We start from the raw sequence: 11107 nt of genomic DNA, 5'->3' as shown, positions 1-11107 counted from the left end.
CCCCATCACCCCACCTTACCTCCTTCCCCTCCCCACAGCACCTGTATATATGTATATATGTTTGTACATATTCATTACTCTATTTATTTATTTATTTTACTTGTACATATTTATTCTATTTCCTTTATTCTGTTATTATGTTTTGCTTTGTTGTCTGTCTCCCCCTTCTAGACTGTGAGCCTGCTGTTGGGTAGGGACCGTGCTTATATGTTGTCAACTTGTATTTCCCAAGCGCTTAGTACAGTGTTCTGCACACAGTAAGTGCTCAATAAATACGATTGAATGAATGAATGAATGTAGGCAAGTGGTCAGAGGTGAGGTAGACAAGATCGAGGCACAGTGAGTAGCTTGGCATTAGAGTAGTGATGCGTGTGGCCTGGATTGTAGTGGGTAATCAGCCAGGTAAGATATGAAGGGCCGGGATGAATGAGATTTTAAAAGCTGAGAGCAAGGCACCTCTATTCGATGTGGAAGTGGATGGGCAACCACTGGCGATTTTGGAGGACTGGAGAGACCTCGATTAATCCATCAATCATATTTAGTAAACACTTACTGTGTGCAAAGGACTGTACTAATCATTTGGTAGAGTACAATATAACAGTAAACAGACACATCCACCGCCCACAACGAGCTTACTGTCTGAAGTGGGAGATTGACATTAACAGAAATAGATAAATTACAGATATCAATCAATCAATGAATCGTATTTATTGAGTGCTTACTGTGTGCAGAGCGCTGTACTAAGCACTTGGGAAGTACAAGTTGGCAACATATAGAGACAGTCCCTACCCAACAGTGGGCTCACAATCTAGATATGTACATAAGGGGCTGATGGAGGGGTAAAGAGAGCCTATAAATCCAAGTGCAAGGGTGATGCAGAGGGAGTGGGAGAAGAGGAAATGAAGGCTTAGTTAAGGAAGACCTCCTGGAGGAGATGTGCTTGTTATAAGACTTTGAAGGTGGGGAGGATGATCGTCTGTCAGAAATGAAGATTAAGGGCACTCCAGGTCAGAGTTATGATAATATAACAATAATAATAATGGCATTTGTTAAGCGCTTGCAATGTGCAAAGCACTGTTCTAAGTGCTGGGGAGGTTACAAGGTGATCAGGTTGTCCCACGTGGGGCTCACAGTCTGTATCCCCATTTTACAGATGATGGAACTGAGGCCCAGAGAAGTTAAGTGGGCCTTGTCACACAGCTGACAATTGGCAGAGCAGGGATTTGAACCCATGACCACTGACTCCAAAACCCGTGCTCTTTCCACTGAGCCATGCTGCTTCTTTAATGTGAATGAGAAGTTGGCAGTGAGGTATATGAGAAAGAGGTGCAGTGAGAAGGATGACATTAGAGGAGTGAAATGTGCTGGCTGGGTTGAAGGAGGAAATCAGGGAGGTAAGGTAGGAGAGGGCAAGGCGATTGAGCACGATAAAACCGATGGTAAAAGTTTCTGTTTGATGCGGAGGTTCATGGGAAACCACTGGAGGTTCCCGAGGAGTGGGGAGTTGTGGACTGAACATTTTTCTCGAAAAATGATCCAATCAGCAGAGTGAAATATGAACTGGATGAAGGAAAGACAGGAGGCTGCAAGGTCAGCCAGGAGGATGCTGCAGTCATCAAGTCAGACTACGGGAAGTGCTTGAATCAACATAGCAGCAATTTGAATGGAGAGTTAAGGATGGGTTTCAGTGGTGTTGTGAAGGTAAACCCCACAGGATTTGGTGGCATATTGAATGTGTGTTAAATGAGAGAGATGTCGATGATGATGGCAAGGGTACAGACTTGTGTACAAGGAGGATCGTGGTGTTGTCTTCAGTGTTCCTAAAGACATGGGGAGGACAGAGTCTGGGGCAGACTCACATCCAAGCCGTCACCAAAACCTGCCGGTTTCAGCTCCGCGACATTGCCAAGATCCGCCCTTTCCTCTCCATCCAAACTGCTACCCTGCTCATTCAAGCTCTCATCCTATCCCGTCTGGACTACTGCACCAGCCTTCTCTCTGGTCTCCCATCCTCGTGTCTCTCTCCACTTCAATCCATACTTCATGCTGCTGCCCGGATTATCTTTGTCCAGAAACGCTCTGAGCATATTACTCCCCTCCTCAAAAATCTCCAGTGGCTACCAATCAATCTGCGCATCAGGCAGAAACTCCTCACCCTGGGCTTCAAGGCTCTCCATCACCTCGCCCCTCCTACCTCACCTCCCTTCTCTCCTTCTACTGCCCAGCCCGCACCCGCCGCTCCTCTGCCGCTAATCTCCTCACTGTACCTCGTTCTCGCCTGCCCCGCCATCGACCCCCGGCCCACGTCATCCCCCGGGCCTGGAATGCCCTCCCTCTGCCCATCCGCCAAGCTAGCTCTCTTCCTCCCTTCAAGGCCCTGCTGAGAGCTCACCTCCTCCAGGAGGCCTTCCCAGACTGAGCCCCTTCCTTCCTCTCCCCCTCGCCCCCCTCTCCATCCCCCCATCTTACCTCCTTCCCTTCCCCACAGCACCTGTATATATGTATATATGGTTGTACATATTTATTACTCTATTTATTTATTTATTTATTTATTTATTTATTTTACTTGTACATTTCTATCCTATTTATTCAATTTTGTTGGTATGTTTGGTTCAGTTCTCTGTCTCCCCCTTTTAGACTGTGAGCCCACTGTTGGGTAGGGACTGTCTCTATGTGTTGCCAATTTGTACTTCCCAAGCGCTTAGTACAGTGCTCTGCACATAGTAAGCGCTCAATAAATACGATTGATTGATTGATTGATTGATTGAGGAGTTCTGTCTTCAGCTTGTTAACTTTGAGGTGACAACAGGAAATCGAAATAGAAATGTCCTGAAGGCAAGAGTAAATATGAGACTGCTGAGGAACGAGTTAGGGCTGGAGAATCATCCATGTAGAGAAGGTAGCTGAAGTCATGGGAGCAAATGAAATGTCCAAGGGAGTGGGTGTATCAGAGAATAAAAGGCAATCTAGAACAGATCCTTGAGCGACGCCCACATTTAGAGAGCAGGGGGCAGACCGACCTGTGAAAGAAATCAGAAAGGAGCGGAAAACTAGGAGAGGACAGTGCCAGTGAAGTCGGAGTTGGATAATGTTTCCGCGAGCAGGGGGTGGTCGACAATGTTGAAGGCAGCTGAGAGGTCAAGGATGATTAGGATGGAGGCCTTTGGATTTGGCAAATGGAGATCACTGGTGACCTTGAGGAAGGCAGTTTCAGTGGAGCAAAGGGGGCAGAAACCAGATTGGAATGAATCAAGGAGAAGAAGTAAACAACCTGCTGAAAGAGTTTGAAAAGGAATGGTAGAAGGGAGATAGGACAATAGGTGGTGGGAGTTGTGGAGACAAAGAGGGTTTTTTTATAGACAGGGGTTACATGAGCACGTTTACAAGCAGCGTAGAAGAAGCCACTGAGAAGTGAATGGTAGAAGATGGGTTCAAATGTACTGGTGGAGGGTGTAGATTTTGAGAGGAGGTCTACTCTTTACCATGATTCCTGTCAATGAAAGGCAGTGGATGACCTTGTGGGAGAGTGCAGTAAATATGTACTGATCACTGGCATGGAAATATATCTGGATTCTCCCTGGAATCCTATCTCAATCAATTGTATTTATTAAGTGCTTTTTAGTGCAGAACTAAAGTACTAAAGTAGAACTAAGAACTAAAGTAGTTCTGTACTAAGCACTGGGAAGAGAACAGTACAATAGAGCTGGTAAACATGATCCCTTCCCTTAACGGGGTTTATAGACTACTAGGAGAGACAAACATTAAAATAAATTACAGATAGGGGAAGCAGCAGAGTATAAGGTTATGGACAAAGTGCTGTGTGACTAGGAGTGGGGTGAATATCAAAGTTCTTAAATAATACGGACCCTAAAGCTTAGATTAATCAATAAAGAAATTATACTAACTGAGCACTTACTACTTGCAGAGCAGTTTGCTAAGTGCTTGGAAAATTGCAGCATAAATGACCACTGCCCTCAAGGAGCTCGGCCACTTGTCAGCTTCCTGACTTTGGGCAAGTCACTTAATTTCCCTGTGCCTCAGTTACCTCATCTGTGAAAAAGGGGATTAAAACTGTGAGCTCCACATGGGACAACCTGATTACCTTGCATCTACCCCAGCACTCAGAACAGTGCTTGGCACATAGTAATCGCTTAACAAGTACCAGTAAACAAAAGGAGCTAGCAATGTTAGTTGGGGAGAGAGGCATTAAAATAAATTACAAGTAGTGGAAGTGGCAGCAAATAAAGATCTGGACATTAGTGCTGTGTGTCTGTAGGAGGAGTGAGAAAAAATGTTCTCAAAGGGTACTGATTCAAGTGTGTAGATGACAAAGAAGAGAAGGCCAGTAGAGTGGGGAAATGAGAGTATAATCAGAGGGGGCTACTTGGAGGAGATGTGATTTAGTAGGGTTTTTAGTAGGGTTTCGGGGATGCAGCATAGCTCAGTGGAAAGAGCCCGAACTTGGGAGTCAGAGGTCATGGGTTCTAATCCCAGCTCTGCCACTTGTCAGCTGTGTGACTTTGGACAAGTGACTTAACTTCTATGTGCCTCAGTTACCTCATCTGTAAAATGGGGATTAAGACTGTGAGCCCCACGTGGGACAACCTTGATTACTTTGGATCCCCCGCCATGCTTAGAACAGTGCTTGGCACATAGTAAGTGCTTAACAAATACCAACATTATTATTATAATTATTATTTATGAAGATGGTGTGAGTAGTAGCCACATGGCCTAAGGCTGGGAATCAGAGTACCTCAGTTTTAACCTGACTCTGCCACTGCCTGCTAGGTGATCGCAACAAGTCATTTAACCTCTCTGGGACCCAGTTTACTCACCTGTAAAATGGGGACTAAGAACTGTTCTCCCTCCTACTTAGATTGTGAGGTGCTGGTTATCTTGTATCTACCCCAGCACTTAGAACTGTGTTTGGCACATATTAATTGCTGAACAGATATGCCAGTTCTTATTTTTTGCTGTTGTATCTGGGCCAAAATGCACTCCTGCCTCCTGTCATCCCATCACATTATAAATTTTCTTGAGATTGGTTATAGCTCTTCTCCAGAAAACCCCCAACACTAATAGCAGACTCAGAAGATGCTCAGTTGGGAATGTTGACTTTGTACCATTCTTCACTCTCATAGGAAGCTCATGACATCTCCCAGACCATGTCTAACATCACGACAGTGACAGAATTCCTCCTCCTGGGATTCTCCGGCATCCGAGAGTGGCAGCTGATCCACACTGCGTTGTTCCTTCTGGTCTATCTGGCAGCCCTGATGGGGAATCTCCTCATCATTGCCATCACCACCGTTGACCGGCACTTGCACACCCCCATGTACTTCTTCCTCAAGAACCTGTCCGTCATTGACCTTGGCTACATCTCCATCACAGTCCCCAAATCCATCCTCAATTCCCTCACGAATGTCAACTCCATCTCTCTGCTGGGCTGTGCTGCCCAGATATTCCTCGTACTGTTATTCGGTGGATCAGAGTTGGCCCTGCTCACCGTGATGTCCCACGACCGCTATGTCGCCATCTGCCACCCCCTGCACTATGAGATCATCATGCCCCACGGGGCCTGTGTACGCATGTTGGCTGCCTCTTGGTTTGTCAGCTGTTTGAGTGCCACCATGTACACAGCCAGCACCTTCTCTCTATCCTTCTGTGGCCCCAACACTGTCCACCAGTTCTTCTGCGATGGTCCCCAGTTGCTAAGACTTGCATGTTCCACTGACCATGTCCCAGAAGATGTGAGTTTAGCCATCAGTGTCTGCTTAGCTTTCCTCTGCTTCGTGCTCATCGTGGGCTCCACGCCCGCATCTTCTCAGCAGTGTTGAGGATGCCGTCGGCAGAGGGCCGCTCTAAAGCCTTCTCCACCTGTCTGCCCCACCTAGTCGTTGTCACTCTGTTCATCACGTCTGGCTTCTCTGCCTACCTAAAGCCAATATCAGACTCTTACTCTGCACTGGACCTGCTGGTGTCTGTGTTCTATGCCTTGGTCCCCCCGACGCTTAATCCCCTCATCTACAGCCTGAGGAACCGGGACATGAAGGCAGCGATGGGAAGGCTGCTGTGGCCCAAACATTTCTCAAAGGAGAAACTATCTATCGGATAGAAGGTCCTGCTCCACGGACTGCCCTGATCATTCCTCTGACTTAACCAGTCTTCACTCCAGAATGGTTTTACCTCAGCATTGTCTGGGTGACCTAGTGGTAAGAGCACTGGACTGGGAGCCCGAGGACCTGGATTCTAGTCCTGGCTCTGCCTCTGTCCATAATGTGACATTGGAAAACTCAGTAAAAATTTCTGTCACTCTGTTTCCTTATCTTTATAATGGGGATGAAATACCCACTCTCTCCTACTTAGCCTGACAGCCTATGTGGGGTAAGGACTGTGGTTGTACCCAGCAAACCATGTCTAATACAGTGCTTGGCATATGGTAAGTGCTTTACAGATATCACGATCATTATTATCATTATGAAGCTGCAAATCTTGACCAGTGGCCACAATTGCTCCATGGATGGGTCCAGGAAAAACACAGACAGACATTCTTACACACTCCATACCTCACTACATTGAGAGACCTGTTTCCCATCTCCTTTCTTCTTTCCTGCCCCCATTTACACTGCCTCCCTCCGACTTTCCCTTTTCTTTATTTTCTCCTCAAATGAAGAGTGAACAGTTGCTGTAAAGCACAGATGGAGGGTTTGGTTAAAAACGGGTATAGAATTCTCAGGACATGAGATGGAGTGGGAAAATCTGGAATAGATTCCTTTCTGTTTGTTGTTCTTAGAGTGTTAACTCCTGGTGGACAGATGACAAATCTCTCCTTTCTGTTTACCTTTCTAAATACTTCATACTGCACATTGCAGCTACTGGGACCTCAATAAACACCATTCCAAGTCCATCAGTGGTATTTAGTAAGTGCATACTGTGTGAGGAGCACTGTACTAACTGTTTGGGAGAGTACAGTGTAATAGCATTGGTAGACACAAACCCTTGTCTCGGATAGCTCACAGTCTTAGTGGAATGAACCAAATAAAGAGGCTCCATCTGCTCTTACCCAGAAGAGAATTGATCAATCATTCAGTGGTATTTATTGACTCCTTACTGTGTGATGAGCACATACTAGTCACTTGGGAGGGTACAGTACAATATAGTTGGTAAACATGATCTCCGGGGTCTGACTCACAGAACTCATGGCAATTTATTAATTACTGGTGGTATGATAGAGCTCCTCGAAGGCAGCAGTCATTTTTGAACTCAGAACACATGGCCCTAACTGGACATTGATAAACCCAACTATTCTCTCACTGCTATCGACCCTGCAATTTACCATCTCTCTGTGCTGAATTTTCTAGCATGAGGATATCCTCACAGGAACAAATCAGCCACTATCCTCCCCTTGGCCCTACAGAGAATTTCCTGTTCCGGTGTCGTTTTCCAACTCCAGTCTGTCTGTCCAAGTGTGAAAAGGACAACTGAGTCATTTCTCTATTGCCTGACTGTGGTTGTCCTGTATTTATCTGTTTCTTGTTACTCTATGCTATGCTTGGCTTCCTCAGGTTCAGGCTCCATGACAAAGAGCGGAGCCTTGGGCTGTTTCCTGCGGAGACAACGCAGGTGTCCACCCACCCGAGGTGCCAAGGAGTCCAGGACCGAGAACCTCTGCTGCCGTGGGGCATCCCCAGCTTGCCACCACAGTTTGTTCCCTGTTCCCTCCTTTTCCCCTTCCCAAACCGCAGTCTGAGCTGAGCTCCTGTGACCTGCAGCACACATGGAGAACCATGCTGTCTGCTGCTACCAAGGGATAAGTTAAGGGAGCAAGTCAGGGTGCCATAGAAGGGAAAGGAAGAAGAGGAAAGGAGGGCTTAGTCTGGGAATGGCCTATTGCAGGAGATGTACCTTCAATAAGGCTTGGAAGGTGGAGAGAGTAATTTTCTTTCTGATATGAGGAGGAAGGGCATTCCAGGCCAGAGGTAGGACATGGACAAAAAGTTGGTAGTGAGATAAATGAGGTCAAGGTACAGTGAGCTGGTTAGCATTAAAGAAGTGAGGCATGGGGGCTGGGTTGTAGTAGGAAAGTAGCAAAGTCAGGTAGGAGGGGCAAGGTGATTGAGTGCTTTAATACCTCTGGTGAAGAGTTTTGGGTTGATGCAGAGGTGGATAGGCAACCATTGGAGTTTCTTGAGGAGTGGGGAAACAAGAACTAAACATTCTTGTAGAAAACTGATCTGGGCAGCAGAGTAAAGTATGGACTGGAGTGGTGAGAGACAGGAGGCCGGGAGGTCAGCAAGGAGGCTGATATAGTAATCAAGGCGGGGTAGGATAAGTGATTGGATTAATGTGGTAGTAGTTTGGATGGAGAGGAAAGGGCAGATTGTAGCGATGTCGAGAAGGACAAATCAACAGGATTCAGTGATGGATTGGAATATTTGGTTTGAATGAGAGAGAGGAGTCAAGGATAATACCAAGGTTTACTTGTCAGTAAAGAGGGGTTCAAAATACAGGCACAGTCACCTAGAGAGGTTCTCCATCTGGAAACTGTGTAGGAGGATGTCCTCATAAATCAATCAATAAATCTATCAATCTTACTAATTGACCATTTACTGTTGGCAGAACACCGTACTAAGCACTGCAAAAGTACAATAGAGTTAATGGACATGATCTGACCCCTAGGGGCTTTCAGTCTGGTAGGGAAGACTCCTTGCCGTGCTTTTGCCAGGCTTGTGTCCGCTGGGTCGGCTTCAAGGTGCTGAAGTATCACGTCATCATGGTCAAACTGAGACTGAAGAGAAGGCAGAACCAATTTCCTCCCTGGTTGTGCCCTGGGAATAGCCCCACCTCTGAAACCAGGTGGCCTGCCCCACTGGCCCGGATCTGCACTCTGGAGACCCTTTGGGATTTGTACAGCTCCCACTTCTGGGACTTTGTGGTGGATGAGGCTGTGCCAGTCACAGAACAGTCCAGCCCCAGGAGAGAATCTAGGGTGCTTAAAATCAAAATGATTTTCCAGTTACTCAACCTCCACAAGACACAATCGATGGCCTGCAGACCCACAGTATAAGGAGAGCATCATGGGCAATTAGGCACGAACCCACCCCAGGCAATTAGGCACGAACCCACCCCAGGTCAGTCACCCCCCTCCTGAAATGCATGGGGTTTATGAAGCACTCATTCCAAACACAATGCTAAATGCTGAGCTAAACACAAGTTATCAATAAGATGTGGGAAGAGACCCCTCCCTCTGGTCCTCAGTAGGGGGAATGAGGGCTTGAGAGGGGAAGGCCTCTTGGAAGAGATGTGATTCTTATAAGGCTTTGATGATAGGGAGAGTGATAGTCTGCCACGTATTAACAGGGGTAGAGTCCCAGGATAGAGGCAGGGTGTAGACCAGTGGTCAGAGGTGAGGTAGACAAGATAGAGGTACACTGAGTAGGTTGGCAGTAGAGTAGTGATGCATGTAGCCTGCGTTGTAGTGGGTATTCAGCCAGGTAAAGTATGAAGGGCCGGGCTGATTGAGAATTTAAAAGCTGAGGGCAAGGCATCTCTATTCGATGTGGAAGTGGATGGGCAACCGCTGGAGATTTTTGAGGACTGGAGAGACCAATGAATCGATTAATCTATCAATCCTATTTACTAAACACTTACTGTGTTCAAAGGACAATACTAATCATTTGGGAGAGTACAATGCACTGATAATGTGCATGTACATCCCCAGCCCACAACAAGCTTACAGTCTGGAGCAGAAGAAGACATTAATATAGATAAATAAATGACAGAAATATACATAAGTGTTGTGGGGCTGATGAAGCGGTGAAGAAAGGGTACAAATCCAAGTGTAAGGGTGATGCCGAGGGAGTGGGAGAAGAGGAAATGAAGGCTTAGTTAAGGAAGACTTCTTAGAGGCTATGTGCTTGTGATAAGACTTTGAAGGTGGGGAGAATGATCTGTCAGATATGAAGAGTAAGGGCACTCCAGGTCAGACACATGACGTGGGTGAGGGGTTGGCAGTGAGGTAAATGAGTCTGAGGTGCAGTGAGTAGGTTGACGTTAGAGGAGTGAAATGTGCGGAGTGGATTTTAGAAGGAAATCCAGCAGGTAATTTAGGAGGGGGCAAGGCCATTGAGCGCTGGAGAGCCAACGATAAAAGTTTCTGTTTGATGCAGATGTTCGTGGGAAACCACTGGAGGTTCCCGAGGAGTGGGGAGATGTGGACTGAACATTTTTCTAGAAAAGTGATCCGGTCAGCAGAGTGAAGTATGGACTGTAATGGGGAAAGCCAGGAGGCAGCAAGGTCAGCCAGGAGGCTGCTGCAGTCATCGAGTCAGACTACGATAAGTGCTTGTATCAGCATAGCAGCAATTTGGATGGAGAGTTAAGGATGGGTTTCAGTGGTGTTGTGAAGGTAAAAGCAACAGGGTTTGGTGACATATTGAATATGTGGGTTAAATGAGAGAGATGTCGATGATAATGGCAGGAATACACACTTGTGTCACAAGGAGGATAGTGGTGTTGTCTTCAGTGATCCTAAAGACGGGGGAGGACAGAGTCTGGGGCCAAAGATGAGGAGTTCTGTTTTGAGCTTGTTCACTTTGAGGTGACAACAGGAAATCCAAATAGAAATGTCTTGAAGGCAAGAGTCAATATGAGACTGCTGAGAAGGAGAGAGTCAGGGCTGGAGAGGTAAATTAGGGAATAATCCTTGTAGAGAAGGTAGTTGAAGTCATGGGAGCAAATGAATTGTCCAAGGGAGTGAGTGTATCCGGAGAATAAAAGGGGTTCTGAACCGATCCTTGAGGGACTCCCACATTTAGAGGGTGGTAGGAAGAGGAGCCTGTGAAAGAGATCACAAAGGGGTGGAAAACTAGTAGAGGATAGTGTCAGTGAAGCCGAGGTTGGGTAATTTATTCATTCATTCAATTGTATTTATTGAGCACTTACTGTGTGCAGAGCACTGTAACAAGTGCTTGGGAAGTACAAGTCGGCAACATATAGAGGCGGTCCCTACCCAATTTCAGGCTCACAGTCTACAAGTGGGAGACAGACAACACAACAAAACATGTGGACAGGTGTCAAAACGGTCAGAACAAATAGAATTAAAGGT

At 46.5% G+C, this 11107-nt stretch overlaps 1 protein-coding gene across 1 annotated transcript; it reads left to right on the top strand.

Moving 5' to 3' along the window:
• The first annotated feature begins 365 nt into the window (after window positions 1-365).
• On the top strand, window positions 366-6115 carry LOC119923738 (olfactory receptor 14A16-like). Its single transcript, XM_038743013.1, is given in 3 exon segments — window positions 366-402; window positions 5191-5802; window positions 5805-6115. Coding segments are annotated over 3 exon segments (960 nt in total).
• The last annotated feature ends 4992 nt before the right edge of the window (window positions 6116-11107 follow it).

The sequence above is a fragment of the Tachyglossus aculeatus genome, unplaced genomic scaffold (assembly GCF_015852505.1).
Source record: "Tachyglossus aculeatus isolate mTacAcu1 unplaced genomic scaffold, mTacAcu1.pri scaffold_237_arrow_ctg1, whole genome shotgun sequence".
NCBI lineage: Eukaryota > Metazoa > Chordata > Mammalia > Monotremata > Tachyglossidae > Tachyglossus > Tachyglossus aculeatus.
Note: the sequence above shows the minus strand (reverse complement) of the source record. Positions and strands in the feature narration are given on the sequence as shown.